Consider the following 18,202-nt stretch of genomic DNA (forward strand, 5'->3'; position numbering starts at 1 on the left):
CTTAAGTGAAAATATCATATAATTGACCAATCAGATGCAATGTTAGATCGGCAGATAGTATTCTGTCACGCTGTAATGAGTCCGTTACAAAATGCAGCGAGAATCGTTCTGAAGGAGGAAATATCAAGATTTGTAATTTTCAAAATATTTTACTATTAAGTTGTGCGCAATATAAAAACATATCCACTATGACATAGCAGGTAAAAAAATGAACATTAGAGGAATTTTTTTATGAATTATGGAATTGATTGGATAGAAAAGCAACAATTGAATATATGAAAACAAAACCCACCCAAGTCCATACTTTGGCCACATTGAGTTAAGCATGGAAAATTGTTGCTATACATAGGCCTGTCATATGTATGGAAGAACAACTCAAAATCATCCTCTGTGTTTATTGAGCATGTGAAAAATAGCATGTATGAAAGAACCACCCAAGTCCATGATTTGAGTCTTGTACTTGTAACACATTGATTGAAATCCAGAATGTATAAAAGTCCACTTGTAACACATTCATTGCTGGAGAGTGACTTTTGAAAAAAAAAAGGTTTAATCAAGGAAAGTGTGTGTTTTATATTACCTGGCAGAATGCTTATCAACATTATTCTTAACGGTGTGCTTTATTTTGTATTCTCTTACTAGTGGTAATCTCATTCCAACATTGTTGTCTTTGTATATGATTTTAAAAAACAAGTCCAACATTTAAAATAAACCCCACGAAGCCCCTGAAATGCTAATCGTCATACTTAATACAGTTTAACCCACTCATTTGCACGTAAAACTTACCATATTGACCAGGTAAATCTAACTGAAAGAATTAAAATGATACACAGGTTTTTTTCTCAAAATCACTTCCCATGGACTTGGGTGGGTTTTGAATTCATGTATTCAATTGGATAAAATGCTGTCCTATAAATGGGTGATTTGTTTGTACATTTTTGCAACACAAAAGTGAACTCGTAATATAACCTGTGTAGAAGAGATAAAAGTTTGGTATTTTATTGGCAAAACTGCACAAATGTTTGTATTATTGGTTCTGCTAGAAATGGCCATAATTTATAGGTCATTTTATTGCATTAAGCTATAAATTGGGTGGAACTAATGCTGCATTTGGATATGGCAGTTGTGTTATTATCACTGAAAACCGATAGTAACATTTGATTCAACTTGTAAAAATGCCAACATCTCATTCCACTTGTAAGTGGAATATATGTGGCGCTGTTCATGTACTGTGTGATATTCTCTACGTGTTCAGGCGATGGACAATTCTACCACCAAACACTTTCATGCACCGAAGTATTACGTCGACAGTTTGAGAACTTGATGTGATGGAATGTAGCCTGTAATCTTTGGTGTGGGTATGTATTTTTGATTGTATTTAAATATTGTTATGTTGCATGTAATATTATGGTTAATAGTATATCCGTATGTATATGACCCATCCTTAAACAGATAAAGTATACGTACCTGTATGACCGTTCTTTATTTTATGCAATGTCGTGTGTAGTTGGTATAGTAGTTGCAATTATTGATAGCCTAGTAAATTAGGTCGAACGTACACTGTTGCATCGCATTTCAACATCAATCACCCTACATTGGCTTTAATTAATCAAACAATCGATATTGTTTCTATGTGTTGTTGGTTTGAATTAAAGGCCCATTCAGTGATTTGCTCATCCGGACGATCGTAAAAATCATCCAAATTCAGATTTTGGTACCTTTGTTATTGTCATAAATATGTAAACATAGCCTGCGAGTGGTTCAGCCGAAAGCCGTGTATTTAAGACAAAAATAAGGAATTTACATGAATCTGTAATTTAGATACTGACAGTATCTAAATTAGCTACATGTATTTGAATGGGGCTTCAACTTCGTTAATACTGCTGTTTTCTTTGTGTTTTGGCAAATTTTTCATTTCAAAAATACCAAATGACAATTTGAATGACTTATCCTTCACTTTTAAGCAATTCATAAACACTTTTTTTTTACACTTTCGCTAGGATCACTGAATGGGTCTTTAATAGCACTACTCTATTTTGACCATTATGTAAATAATGCTGAATCAAGCCATGTAGTCCTATTATAATACTTCATGTACTTGGAAAGATTTGACTGAAATCCGTAAAAATGTTTTGGCAAGATTGTTTATCATTTATTGCTAATTACTACCCAGCAAACACAAAACGTTTTCGACATCATTCGCAATAGGTTATAAAAGGTTGTCAGAAAACGTTTAAATGTCGGGTTATAAAAAGGGTATATTAAGGGTATAAAACGTTTCATAACATTAAAAAACATTTTATGATAATCTACTGCCCAGCAAACACAAAATGTTTTACAGAAAACGTTTAAATGTCGGGTTATATAAAGGGTATAAGAACGTTTTAATAACATTCCAAAAACATTTTTGAAAACTTGATACAAAACATTCTAAACAGAATGTTATTTTGGGGTTGAAAAAAGGTTTTGCGAAAAATGTTTGACCAAAATATTTGCAATAACGTTTTAAAAATGTTTCCATGACCTTTATATAACCCGACATTTAAATGTTATGAAAACGTTTTGAAAATAATATCTTAAGAACATTTCTGTGTTTGCTGGGTGCAAATATTTTAACATTATGTTATTTAAGTGTTGACAAAATATTAGGCAAAATATGTTTTCAAAAGTAGTTTACAATAGCATTTTGAAAACATTTAAAAAATGTTGTAGTGTGTTTTCATACAAAACGTTTTAAAACGTTTTCATGACCTTTATATAACCCGACATTTTAATGTTATTAAAACATTTTCACCTAAACCAAAAGCCAAAATATAACTCATTTAAAACGTTTTTAAAACGTTGTTGTGTTTGCTGGGTAATTTGTTTATTTTTGTTAATAATCTCATTTATTTGTCATATCTTGAGAGACTTCATATGTTTCGTGTGTAGGTGTTGACGGGTCTGCTTATGTGGGGTGGGTGGGAGTGTGATTTGGTGTGAAGTCGCTTGTCTAATCCATGCGCGTATAGGGGGGCTTTGGGCGAGAGCCCCCCTCCCCTCCGGTAAAAGCAGGGGGCTGCAAAAAGAAAGGAGCGTCAGAAGAAGAAAGAGCAGAAAATTGTCAAAAATGTTAAACAAATGGAATTACTCATTTAAAAAAATTGTTTTTTAGTTGGTAGCGCCTATTATCTTTTTCAAAATCGGAAAATGGATAAATCACTATGAGGCCAGCTGATACTTTTTATTTGACGTAGAATATTCCATGCAACATGTTATTCCCATTTATCATGGGTCATGTTTAACTTCTAACGAATGGTTGTTAACGTATATACAATCAATAATATATTTCCACCAGACATTCGACATTAAAATTAATTTCCCGTCAATAAACATTCGTTAGAAGATGAAAAAAAATTAATTGAAATGGATTGAATAACGAATACTTATTGGAACGAATATTTGGAGTATAATTATATATATTACTTATACACATGCACACATTATATCTTTCTGTACTTAGATGTCTTTAAGGCCATATTATAACATTTTCATACAAAATAGATCAGTATTTCTTTGTCATAAAATGTTAATTTTTACTGTCAGAAGGCAAAGCAAAGAAAATCGGTAGACTAATACTTCCATCGTAACAATAAAACGACGGTACCTTCGTTTTATTCAAAATCTCGGATTTTGACAAAACTACAGCACATAGGGTTTTGATTTTTGCAATGTATGATGGTTTAATAAAGTACAATATAATCATGTAAAAACGGAATTTTGAAAAATATCGAAGGTGTCCTCCTAAGCAAATGTTATAATATTGCTTTAAAGACGACAATAATTAAAATCATTCCAAAATATAATATTATTCCTTTTCAATTAACGAAATGGCTGTGCATTATTTATGACATTACTTATATTTCTTGACAAGCAAAATATCTTTCTGTACTTGGATGTCTCATAATAACTCATTCCATAATAGTTTAAGAAGGCCAAGCTGAATGCAATATTTTGTTTTGCTAGACACACTTACATTTGCTCTATTTTACAGGTGATATGTAGTCACAATGGTATTTACCGGACAGTATGGATTTATATTTGCTCTTGGCTGTTTATTAATATATTGTCAGCTCCCTACGTTAGCAGCTAGTGGTAAGTGCGTTGTCATGCTCATTTTAATTTTTAATTATTTTAATACAAAAACACCATGAACATGAGCGTCTATCTTACTTAAAATATTAACATGTATTGATATTAGGTAAAACTGTATGACACATGAAATTGTGTAAAAAGTTTAATGGATATTGCAATATATCAAATTATAGTATACAGTGTCATGCCATTGAACGCATACTAAATTGTATTTAGAAATACCTTCTAACATTAATGCAGCATATGCAAAGTTTGGCTACGGAAATGATTATCTTATATATGCATCTACGCACAGTTTTCACCTCGATACATCCGAATACACAGATATTTCCAAACACAGCGAGTCCAGCCTCTACGCAATCTGTGATTATACAACACTGTTGCGCGCATAGCATCATAAGAGCTGTATGAGATCTGGTGGAAAATAGGAATCTGTGATTGGTTTTTGACAAAACCTCAAGTGTTCCCTTCATCCAATCAGAATTGTTTTATATATCGAACGAAATCTAACACTTCCCCCTAAAAACACCTTTTTCATTACGTCAACAGACAACGCAATTTTTTATAGGAAGGTGAATGTGGTAAATCTGTTGAAACGACCCATCCAAGCACATTTTTGACCAAACTGTAGGTTTTAAAAGTCAAAACCAAAAATGTTCCTTACAATATTTTTTCAAATTTTATGTCATTAAATGAAAGAGTACACTTATATTGTTCATATACGAGTACTAGCTTCATTTCAATGAGCAATGGTCAATTCTCTTTAAATTGCCAATCTTTACTTTACTAAAAAGCACTTACAAATTGATATAGAGTAAAATATTGATTTTGTTAATTGAGTCATAATCTTTAATAGAGCTCGTTATAGCCAAGTATGAAATCTGCAATGTTTTGCCAGAAATGTACCAACTAGTTGATTTATATGGACAAAATATCCGTAATTTAAATTTGTTCTTTTTCGTTGCTTTTAATTGTATTTGGAATGTATAAATTTTCTCCATAGGGTACAAACTTACAACCACTGGTAAATTTTATCTCAAAATAACTTCGTTAACGTAGGTTTAATGCATAACAACACGGACAATGTCATTAGAATTAAACAAATGTTTGATACAACGACGTAGTAGTTACAACATTCTATGAATGACATTTTTATAAAGCGCAATTCCAGTTTCAAGGGCGAAAATCAGACATTCTAACACATTACACTCTTTTAAATGATTGATAAAGAATAGAATTGAATGACAGTTTTAAAAAAAACACCGCTAATGGAAATTTGCGTGTGCATTCCCTCTGAATTATGAATAATAAATAAGTTAACATTGTTAAAATAAAAATGTATGACATGAAATATTCAGCAATTAATTGATATCTGAAATATTGCTATTGACTGCGCCAGACAATATATCCAGTAGGGGCACCGGCGCCAGAGTTTTTCTGGAGGTACAGGGGGCAAAGTGAATTTCAAGTGGTCAAAAAATGAAATGCCATGAAAACTGTAAATTTTGGATTTGTTTGTTAATTTTATTGGGTGGGACCGTTGGGAGGGGCAACATCAAGGCTAGACCATTGAGGGGCACATTAGAGGTTGAAGCGCTGTAATTTCAGGCTTTAAATCAGTGCTGTATTCATGGTGATTGATCCAGCAAATCTTTCAGCCCTATTGTTACAGTTGTCACATTTTGTTAAACTATTGGATTTTCTGGTTGACTAAATAAACAATTACCTTCTCAGTAGGGCCATCAACAATAGAGCAGTGACTAGCTTTAATGGCATACATGCACATTGTATTGTGTGGGGGTGGGGTGTGTGTACAATTGTGTGTGTGGGTTGAGAAAATAATACCCTCTGTATTTTGGCTTATTTAATGGTAGATTGGATAACAATACCCAAATCAACTAGACTACATAATTTAATGGTAGATTGGATAACAATACCCAAATCTACCAAAAAACGTTTCAAAACGTAAAAAGGGGCCAAGTTTAAACAATCTTTCCTGTGTGGCTTTTCACCCTTTTTTAAACTTGGTCCCATTCATGAAGAATGAGTCATAATTTCTACATGCAACAATTAGGTTTAAGACTGTTCGAAAGCGGTGCAATATGACGTAGGCTATGTATTATCAAAAACATTTGAAGGTTTATGTTTCATTATATTGCGTGTTCATTAAGAGTAGTAGAGTATTATAATACTTAGCAAATTGAGTGTCTGTCAACCTGCTACATATAGGCCATACATCTGTACATAAGGCGCAGAATCGCACAAGACGATGAAGAATTTAACAAAGTGAGTATTATTTTGCTACTTTTTTTAAATCAAAATACATTATAACGCCTTTACGGAAAAACTTCAATCAAGCACGAACATTAATTAATTTACTCTACAAAATGAACACTGACAATTAAGAAAACAAACAAGGAGCCTAAAGATGACTTCGTATGGGTCTTTAGAAACTTTCATAAATGGGACCAAGTTTAAAAAAGGGTGAAAAGCCACACATGAAAGATTTTTTTAACTTGGCCCCTTTTTACGTTTTGAAACGTTTTTTGGTAGATATTCTTTTTTTGACGTAAAATATATTGCGCGGTAAGTGGTTCTTTGTAGCCATGCGAGGCGAACTAGTTGGATATCCATATTTCGCGGTTAATGGTTCTTTGTAGCCCTGCGGGCAAACTAGTTGGATATCCATATTTCGCGATGAGTGGTTTTTTGAAGCTTCGAGGGGCAAACTAGTTGGATATCCATATTTCGCGGTTAGCAGTTCTTTGTAGCACTGCGGGGCAAACTAGTTGGATATCCATATTTCGCGGTTTGTGGTTCTTTGTAGCCCTGCGGGGCAAACTAGTTGGATATCCATATTTCGCGATGAGTGGTTTTTTAAAGCTGCAAGGGGCAAACTAGTTGGATATCCATATTTCGCGGTTAGCGGGGGATTTTTGGCCTGCGGGGCAACCTAGTTCTATATCCTTATTTCGCGGTTAGTGGTTTTAATGACCCGCATCCACCCACTGCATGGGGTAAAAGAATTATTTAAAAAATTAATAGCTGAACCCAATAGTTCAGCCAGGGACTGGAAACGACATATTTGATTTCACTCACGTAATACATGTAGATCAATATGACCTTCATCCAGCAAGGATCAGCCAAGCACGAAAGGTTTCTTGTTTATCTCTTCAAGTATTTTTACCTTAGGTCTATAATCATAATGCAGGTCTAATTCCCAGGCCTAAATTTAGTGTACTGTTCGAGTAGGAGGATTTTTTGTTTGATATTATTCTTGATTTTGAATAATATTATAGTACCTGTTCGTTTCCTTAGCATATATCGGTTATTAAAATTACAATTTACCACATACACATTCCAGTTTGCAAGAGGTTTATAATGAATAAATGAATAGGCGTTATTATTTCGAATTCACATAATGGTGTTTGATACATGCCCGCATTTGTGATACTTACGTCGGGGAGTAACATAATATTCTGTGTGCGTGAACTAATAAGATCTGTAGTACCAGAGAAGATGTAAGAAAAGAAGGGAGTACAGAATTACATCCTTGAGATAATCCCGTAGGTAATCCTGTCGCACCTATTCATAGTCCTTTATTCTCAAGTAGTTACACATCTACAAGTAGCCTTTGATCATGTTGATGTGATGTGTGTTGTCGACCACGGTTGATTAATTTTCACTCCAGAATTGGAAATATTTCCAATGTTTCTATAGAGAATTCCTTGAAAATATGACACGTGTGTGTTAAGTAGCTGTTGCTCTGATGGGATACCACACGTGGATACTACAAGAAAGAAATGTAGTTTTGTAAAAATTCCCACAAAATCCGCAGATTTTGGAACATTATATTAATCATTTAGGGAGAGTGTTTTGTTAGGATTTTGTTAGAAAAGGGATGATTGTTGATCATGTTTATTTTATTGTTTTATGTATTTTCCTGTCATTTCCTGCAAACCTAATAACAGATCTGGTATCATAAATCGTAGAGGTTGAAAGAGTCAACAAGCGTCAGAAATTATAATTTGCCATGGAACTTCGGTCATATTTTATTTGAAATATAACTGGATGTTTGGGTCTGCATGCATGGTATACATAGTATGATGATATACAGACACTGACCTTTCCTAAAACTAGTAAGCAGCAACTTGTGTATCACACCCATCATGGGTTGTTAAACCTGAATAGCGTGATTTCTTTTGAATGAGCGGCAGCACACATATTTTGTTTGAGGATAGCTGGATCTATCTCCTTTTCCTCACATCTTCTCTGGTAGTACAAAGCTGTCTTTTTATCTAGTGTTTAGACAATGTTTACTCAACCATTGCTATCAATGGATGTTGCCATTTTGGCGACTTCTAACTTTTAGTAAGCCCAAAATGAATCAATAAAATCGTGTATAAGATATTTGCGGGGAGTATTTGGGCGCGATTACAAAAATTTAGAAAATAAATGGGCACTTCTGGGTTTGGTATCTATAGATTCTATAGAATTTAAGTATGATATATTTTCGATGGTAATATATTTTCACTTTCAAAGTTTGTAGTTTTCATAATTGCAATTTCTGAATATTATATAAAAAGCAGGAATAAATGTAAGAGTATCGGATCATTTTGAATGTTAATAAATGCGAAACGCCGGCGGTAGACACCAGCGATATCAGAGATTGCCGCGATTCTTGCAGTAGCTTTTATGAATAGAATACAATAGCGGATACAATAGCGGATACAATAGCGGAACAATAGAGCTCTCTTACGGGCAAATAAACCTCATCGCGTTTTGCTAAATGTCACTTCTTCTTTTTCATGAACTAACCGTTATTTTTAAAACTTGGCAAAAAATCGACCGATGTTTTTAATCAACTAGACTACATAAACAAGCTTAATGGATTATAGATATAGGAGAACCTCAACATCAGGAGGATGTCTCATAGTCTGAGTTAAAGCCTGATATTACAGGGACTCAACCTTAATGCATTTTGGTAATTTCAAGAGGATACCTCATGTTGCATTTGGAAGAAATATGTTTTCAATTAACATAACGACTGGATGGGTGGCAATCATTTTGATACAGCCTGTATCATGCATTATGCCACTTTTCTCAATGATGTTGTGGAATATCAATAATAAGATGAAACCTGCATCATATTTATTTGTTATATTATTATCTCTCTTACCACTAGATTTCGTGAATTGCAGCAGCTCAACATTTGAATGTCATAATGGTGTGTGTATCGGACAAGAAAACGTATGTGATGGGACAGAACAATGTCCTTACGGGTCCGACGAACGATATTGTGGTAAGCACTAACGATGTATAGCTGTGAATACGTTTACTATCATCAAATTGTGATCACTCCCTCCCTTCTCTAGATCTCTCTACCCCTCCCCCTTCCCCATCTCTATCTCTCTCGCTCCTCCCTCTTTATCATGTTTGTCGCTATCACTGTCTCTTGTTTCTCTTTCTACCTGCTTGAATTATTTATTTTCAAGTATTTTCAAGTATTTGTTTAGATCAATTTAAATTAAACGATCTTGAAAATAATAATGTATTAAAGGATAATGACTAATTCATCATTCAGCTCAGACCTTTTCATAGAGATTTTGGTTTACAATGCTTTTTATAATGCTTTTTGAAAGTATATATGCGAATAGGTCTATTTATTATTAACTTGCCCTTGCTATATACTAGCTATTGTACTGCGTTAAAATGAAAGCATTCAATTCAAAGACGTTATGGTTACTCGACTTATGATTTGAAATCTTCTATTCGATTATTTTATTTTATTTGATAGATATAATAATTATATGTGTCACTCTACTGTTAATGATATCAATATAAATCATAATTACTACCAGTAATTTAATATTTATCAATTTAATCTATTTTTAAAGTGTAAAATAATATAATAGGAATAGGAAAATAAAATGACCACAATACTAATAACAAAAAAATGTGTCAGTAATTGAAAAATGGGAGCAGATATTTCTGAAGATACAAGAATTAATAAACAAGGGGCAAGTACAAACGCTTGAGCTGAAGGAAGGTATTAAATTGTATCTATCAAAATAAGATTTAAAATGAAATTATTAAAAAGGTGAGTTTTAATCAAATGTCAGTGTGACCCTGTCCCCTGCACAATAATAACATTGTCGATTGGAGACGTTATCCAAAGGGTTGTCTTTGATACCTGCAGGAACGTATGATTGTTCAACATTACATTCCAGAAATGCAAGAGTAAATCACATAGAAGCTGCGGTATAACTATTAAAACATTATTCAAAATATAAACTAATACTTGTGTTAGCCAAATCTAAGGTAAAAATGCTCACGAATCTGAGTTTTCGCCATCTTGGCTGATGGCTTGATCACAGATGAACTGGTCCACTGCTTTTCCCGCGAGATCTCGTTACCCGGAAGTGATGTTGATTCTAGTAGTGGGTCATATACATGATCTAGAAAATGTGCACCCTCCTCACGGTTTACTAGGCAATAACTCACCATATATGGCACATAGCACAAGATAATCATGTCATCGACTGGGACCAAATTACTCGACAGAGACTCAAATGCTTTCACACGGAGTGTCAGGGAGGCCATCCAAATCAGAAAGAAAGGAAAGAACTCTCTTGGTATTTATTGGTCAATATCACCAATGACATACTACTCAAGAATTTTAATGTTGAAAGCTAAATTGAAACATTTGTGCTAAATAGATCTACATTTAATTCATAGTTGTAACAAAGGCCTCAATGGAAATCACATCCTCCGAGTCTCACAACAATCCAACAATATATATTCAGACAACCTTTTAATATGTGCTGCTCAATGGTGATCACATCAACCAAGTTTCATAACAATCCAACTACCTATTATCAGTAACTGTTAACCTTGATATGACCTTGATGGTTTTGACACTTGTAATCACATGCACCACGTTTTATGACAATCCTACTACATATGTATCAATGCTCAGTTGACATCAAATGCGCTGGACACAATTTTGAACATTCTGACAATCCAACAATATATACTTAGTCAACCTCAAATGACCTTTAACAATTTTTGCACCCATCATGTCTGTAATAATCTAATTCCTTCAACTTCATCACAAGTGCATTTCAATTCTGACGAACACTTATTGATATTTAGGTTCAGTAAATATCACTTCGAACCTTCCAAATTTTGTATTTTGCATAGGTGTGCTAACATAACATGCAAGTCGAAAGCCGGGTATGACAATTTTAATGACTTATCCTTCACTTGTTGTACACAATATTTTTACACTTTCGCTGAGATCACTGAATGGGTCTTCAAAATGACATACTTTCAAATGTCCTTGGTTAGTCGGTTTGCTAACATGCCAAGTCTTCACGTGATCGATAATACTGAAAAAGGAATCAGCAAGGAATTGCTACGATATCATGTTTTGGTTGGGACAACGAATGATTTGGTCTTCACAAGGTATTAGACATTACCACACAGTTCAGAACTATTCGTCGGCTGTATTCCATAGTGGCGTATAGTGAGGCACCGCGAATAAACAACTTTTCGAGAAAAGCGGGTTTGAAGAAATGCCAATTTAAAATCGAGTTGTGTAAATCAGACATTCGATATATTTTGTAAATGATGTGAAATTTCTGTAGTAAACTAAATAGATTTCATTTCTATATATTTATCAAAAGAAATAAATACATAATATAATTCATATTTGCTGTCAAACTGAAAACTATAAGTACAAAACTATACGTCACTAAGGAAAACACGCAAAACGCAAAACGCAATACCCTAACCTAACGTTAACCTTACGCCACCTCGAATCTCGATCGCCGTGTAATCCCTATGGCATTACTTTTCGTCGGCTTCATTCCATAGTGGCGTATAGATCCGATACGTCACTATGGAATGTAGCGCGGTGTACGCCACTATGACATGCAATGTTTTTAATTTTGCCGATATTTCTTATTTATAAAATGTGTATAAAAAGTGGCGTATGGTCGATACGCCACTATGGATAACACAAAACTTTGTAACAATACGCCACATTTAAATAATTAATTACCAATTAATTAGCTAATTTTGACTGATGAAACTTAGAAAAACGAATGAGAACATTATTAAAAACATATGTGTCAATTTTTTTTTAAATGACCAAAAATCACTATACGCCACTATGATATACAGCCAACGTATTATAATGCGTTAGGTCAAATATTAGCTTAAACCTGTTACAGTGATAAAAATGTATATATTTTTTTGTCTAAAGGTGGATGTCCACAGAACTGGTTTGTTCGAGGAGACTATCTTTATTTCATGAGCTCTCAAGGACTAGATTACAGGTCAGCTATAGAAGCTTGTGAAGATTTAGGAGCAAACCTTACCAGTATACATGATGAGGACGAGCTTCTATTCCACAGAAGTAAGTTTAGTGTAAATAAGGCATATTCATGATGTCCTAATCTGGAGGTTAGACTGAAATTTCCTCCATGAATCCTGGAGTGCAATACATTCACCTGCTATGCTTAGACATTCTGCGGTATTCCTAACAGGTGATTGTATTGTCTCCCATGCCCTCTTCCGGCACAGTTAAAGGGGGTCTCCGGAAATCATAACATTATGCTTTATATGTTAGAAAAATAATTATCAGGCATGAATCACATGGTTTTATTTAAAACAAACTCACATTGACCATAAAAACGAATAAAAACAGTCGGCTCTCAACACGCGATATTCAAAATTACCGCGCCGAAATGAAGTGCAAAGACGTAATCCTTCGTCAGCCTTCATTGCACTCGACAATTTCGGCGCCCGAGAATTTTGAATATCGCGTGTTGAGAGCCGACTGTTTTTATTCGTTTTTATGGTCAATATGAGTTTGTTATCTTAATCTATGTTGAGAGACGGATGTTTATTATTCGTCTTTGGTCACTATGAGTTTGTTTTAAATAAAACCACGTGATTCATGCTTGATAATTATTTTTCTTACATATAACGCATAATGTCGTGATTACCGGAGACTCCCTTTAATGTTACGTCCTCTTGTGCAAGTGCCCTATAATTACTCTCATAATTATGTTTCTTTATACTTCGACTTTTGTATTTAATGTACAACTCTTTACGATATTATTATGGACTACTCAGTTGTTCAGATTGTTCCTGCGTTCAAACGTTCGTTCTGTGTTTTGTGATGAATAATGATTGGTATGATAACATAGAAATTTGTACATCAAACAGATTTAATCATAAGCGTTGTTTATGTTCAATTTTAAACAACAATGCTAGGACCTACAAGTATGTTCCTGTAATCGAAGCAGTGGTAATATTGGTTTCTTTTATTACCGTAAAAAGTATTAGTTGATTGTTGCACAGTATTTTAACATTCAGTTAATCACAAATAAACTTGATTACAGTGCTTGCTCGTGAAGCGAAGACAGCCGTGTGGATAGGATTTAATGACCTGGACGATGAAGGGAATTTTGTATGGATAGACGGATCACCGGTAGGTTTGTTAGATTAAGTGAACCGTTGTTAATAGTATGAAAGTAGTTTGATGACATCAAATTGACTGACACACCCCCACACAATGACACATTCTCCCACAAAACCCTCCCCACACAAACACTAGGAACCCCAATATCTGTGATTTACTAGTGTAATTACGATTATAATACAATTTCTGTTTTCCTAAACACAATGAGGAACATGAGTTAGGAAAATATCATAAAATAATAAGGTTTGAAAAGAATAACCAAATGTGTTTTAAAAGTAGTATTTTGGTATTTTCATCACAAATGAGCATTGTAACCCAAATTTGACCTCAGTTTTTTCCATTCTAAATATTTACATACTTTTATATACTTTAGATCAATAATTTAGCAGTTATGAGGCCCAAAAGTTTCCATAATTCCAGGGTTAAGACCAACCTTAATGGGCGCTATGCCTTCATTTCTATTTTCTCTTCTGTATTTTTGCCATTTGTACAGTGGTACATGTCTCACTCAAGGCGAGCAAGCCATTAAGGCTTGAAGGTGTTACGAAAAAACAGAACAAATCAATATCAATTCATGTGCATTGCTTAACAGTTTAATTAATAATTGGTTCAATAACAAGTTGTAAGGAAACGCAATGCAAACCAAAGTTATTGCATCGTTTGCATTCATAAATGATCGTAATCCGAAGAGCAAATATTAATTGTTTTATTTTATGAATATATGTACCTATTTTAGGTATATGTATTGACATTCAGTCTGTGTGGTAAATGTAAACATAGACCCTATGGGTAAAATATGTATTTTTCTTATGGGGTCTATGTTGTAAATTATTTAAACATGGATAATTATCGATTGGACGCTAAAATGACTGTCATCATGGTCATGATGTCCCGGGTTGTCGGGAGCATTAGCACCTGGTCTCTTTAGATTGAGTGTTCATACATACACGCTGTATAACAGCATACGTGATTGGTCGAAGCCGCGCTAGAACCTATGGACGCTCGCGAGTAGAATATACGCACGTATGCTCGCGAGCTTTTTACGCAAAGCGCGAATGATGTACGCGTGTCCAAATACGAGCAAGTAAACGTTTTCTTACAATTAGCGATGGAAAACTTTTAAAAAGGATAGGGAATTTGTAGTTTTTAGTCTAAAATGACAGTATTTTTAGTTGTGAAGGAAAATAACAGCACGCAGAATGTTGCATATGTATTAACGGGGTTCATTCATATATTTTCATGACTAAACGTTGTTTATGCCCTCGGGCATAAAAAATCGTTTAATAATGAAAATATATGAATGAACCCTTAATTGTTAGTCACGTCCAAGGTTAAAATTTGACAACATAGGACATTGTGCTAGTATTTTCTTTAGATTTTGGTTACGATTGTCTAGAGAACTTGAAGATAAATATGATATATTCTGTCCACATTATATGCAATAATATTGCATATTCTCTGCATTGACAAATCTGTCATCGTGTGCAAATGTGTCTTCGAATGGCTAAAGTGGACAGAGCATCAGTTCAAGCCAATTATACTAATGAGGCCGAAGACCTTCAATTTCAGTCTAAATGACGTAAAAGTAAACATGAACATAATAACTGATTATTCTAAAATCGCTCAAATACACGCGTTTGGTTTTTCTTCTGGACAATACCAGCAAACACAAAACATTTTCGACATCATTCGCAAAAGGTTAGAAAAGGTTGTCAGATAACGTTCAAATGTCGAGTTAGTATATAAAGGGTATAAAACATTTTCTTAACATTCAACAACGATTTTTGATAACTTACTGCAGATATTCTAACAAAATGTTATTTAAGTGTTGACAAAAAAAATTGATAAAAAAATGTTTGCAAAAAAAGACATTTTAAAAACTTTTAAAAAATGTTTGTAATGTATTTTCATACACTGCAAAATTCAAGTGTTTAGATTCTAAACGCCTTTTTGTAACACTTATGAAACGTGTCACAGTATTTCTTTTCTAAACATGTCACAGTGTTTAGTTTCTATAACAGTCAACACCATGTTTAGAAACTAAACACTATAGTGTCCAGGTCAACTAAACACTATAGTATGATGTTGATGTTGACTGCTGTAAAAACTAAATATGTCGCAGCATTTAGAAACTAAACACTGTGACACCTATTACACACTGTGACACGTTTAGTTTCTACTGCAGTCAACACCATGTTTAGAAACTAAACACTATTAAGTCTAGTTGACCTCGACACTATAGTGTTTAGTTTCTAAACATGCTGCTCAACACATGACATGTTTAGGACAATGTGTTTAGCCAAGAAGTGTATAGGATTTTCAATCACATACCTAATCTTGAATATGTGACATGTTTAATGTGATTTCAACCAAAACATGATAGATTTTCATTCCTACACCATTTTTCGTAAAATATGATAATGTTATTAATGCGCTGCCTATAGTGCTACAATTGTTTTATACAAACATACAAAAACTTACATTTTCTTTGTCATTTTAATAATTAACCAAATTTCAAAAAAACACATTTACTTCATTTCCATGTTTAAAAACATTTGTTTTCAGAATTTCTACCATAAAACAGTTTGATACAATGCATCAAATATGAATGTCATTATATAAGGAACAATATGCCACTATCCTTACAATTTATCTGACATAAATATGCTAACATACATAATTAAATATCCACAAACATGCTCATGAAAATATCAGAATAGTCACAATTTCAAGCAAAATGCAATACATGTACTTAATTCGCAAAATCAACTTTAGGCCAGGTGACCTCAAAGTTTCTCATTTTGCAGGATAAATGAAATAAGCTAAATCAGTTATATTAAACCTGCATGTTAATTTCTGAAACTATTTTTCAAATTACCTGACCAGGAAGTGAGAGAAAAATTTGAAAAGGAAAAGTATAATCTGACAAAACTGATTTTGTGAACAAATTGACATTTAGCAACTTTGTCTAAACTGTTTTTCTTTTGCAAAATATAAAATGGTCACTCAAGCCGATTGGAATGACCTTGGTTTGGTTTTTGGTAATAAAAGCTCAAACCATTGGGTTTCTAAACTATCATCGGTCAAGTCATCTCTATTCCTAAAGGCAATGTCATTTCTGATCAAAGTGCAAACCCCACCCATTCTCAATTTCTGTCCTTTCTTATAACACAGTAGCCAACTATCATTATTTTACTATCAGTCACAGAATCATCAAGTAAAATTTCGCTTGTAGATAATGACGGATGAGGACGCACATGAATAATAGTCAGATGGTTTGATGGTAGCTTCCTTGAGTTGGCACTGTATGTCTTTGACGAATGAAAAATTAGACTACATACATGTAGCCCAGGCTATCAAGACAAGGTTGCATAATTCATCAGACTTCTTTAAGATTATTGATGAAAAGTCTTGCCATGCAAAACATGTTTATTTACAATTACCTTAGCAACAATTCACCTAGTAGCATTCACTAGCAAAGTAGTTATTCACCCGAGCTACAACTTTCCCGGTGATGTAGAAACACGTGTTTTAGCTATAAACAGCCTGATCACCCAGCTAAACACAGCTATAGTTTCCCAGTTAAACACTGTGTTCAGTTTCTAAACATGTCACATTCTCGGTCACATGTCACATGTTGCTAAACGCGTCACACGTTACCTATTTTAAACACTATGTTTAGCATATCAATCTTTATTGTTTTTACCAGTTAAACACTTAGTTTCCCAGCTAAATACTGTGTTCAGATTATAAACACGTCACATGTCACATATTTGGTTTCTAAACGCGTCACACGTCACCGATTTTTACAGTGTACAAAACGTTTTAAAACGTTTTCATGACTGTTATATAACCCGACAATATTACTAAAACTTTTTACCAAAAACAAAAATCCTAAATATAATTTCGTAACATTAATAGCAATTTTGTATTACACGTACAGGTTGATTTTATAAACTGGAATCCAGGCGAACCTAACGATCTGTATGATCCCGATGGCGAGGACTGTACTAATCTATATTTTGAATCTGGAAAATGGAATGATTTCCCGTGTCATTGGACAAGTAATGGATATTTATGCAAGAAACCAATTTCAGGTTGGTGTAAATAAATAATAAATGTTTTAGACTTAATGACGGTTGACACAGTCGGTGCCTATACGTAATTAAAGTCAACCATTTTAGAATAATGTTGTGTTATAATGTATTACAATTAAAGCAAAAACGCAACTCCGAGGAGAACCTTCAAAAGGTTGCAATTTATAACTATGAAATCAATGCACGAGTTTAATATTCATTTCCAACATGTGTGTCAATATACTTCTTTTTACAGGTGGGGAGGCAGAGATTGAAAGGCTAATTAAAGGCAAGCGTATTTTCTTGTTGTTTCTGTACACAATGCCTATGAGAAAGTAATAACCATAACCGAATCTGAATGTGCTTATTCTTATCGTCGAAGATGTTGTTGACCTGCACCATTGAAATACAAAATATTTGTATTATTATTACTATTATTATTATTATTATTATTACTATTATTATTATTATTATTATTATTATTATTATTATTATTATT

At 33.6% G+C, this 18,202-nt stretch overlaps 1 protein-coding gene across 1 annotated transcript; it reads left to right on the plus strand.

The window, feature by feature from the left end:
- Positions 1-1,257: 1,257 nt before the first annotated feature.
- On the plus strand, positions 1,258-17,738 carry LOC140166798 (low affinity immunoglobulin epsilon Fc receptor-like). Its single transcript, XM_072190288.1, has 6 exons — positions 1,258-1,358; positions 4,034-4,134; positions 9,320-9,436; positions 12,404-12,556; positions 13,548-13,636; positions 17,571-17,738. Exons 2-6 carry the CDS (start codon positions 4,050-4,052, stop codon positions 17,736-17,738), a joined length of 612 nt encoding a protein of 203 aa, XP_072046389.1. The 5' UTR covers positions 1,258-1,358; positions 4,034-4,049.
- The last annotated feature ends 464 nt before the right edge of the window (positions 17,739-18,202 follow it).

This window comes from Amphiura filiformis, chromosome 12, assembly GCF_039555335.1.
Source record: "Amphiura filiformis chromosome 12, Afil_fr2py, whole genome shotgun sequence".
NCBI lineage: Eukaryota > Metazoa > Echinodermata > Ophiuroidea > Amphilepidida > Amphiuridae > Amphiura > Amphiura filiformis.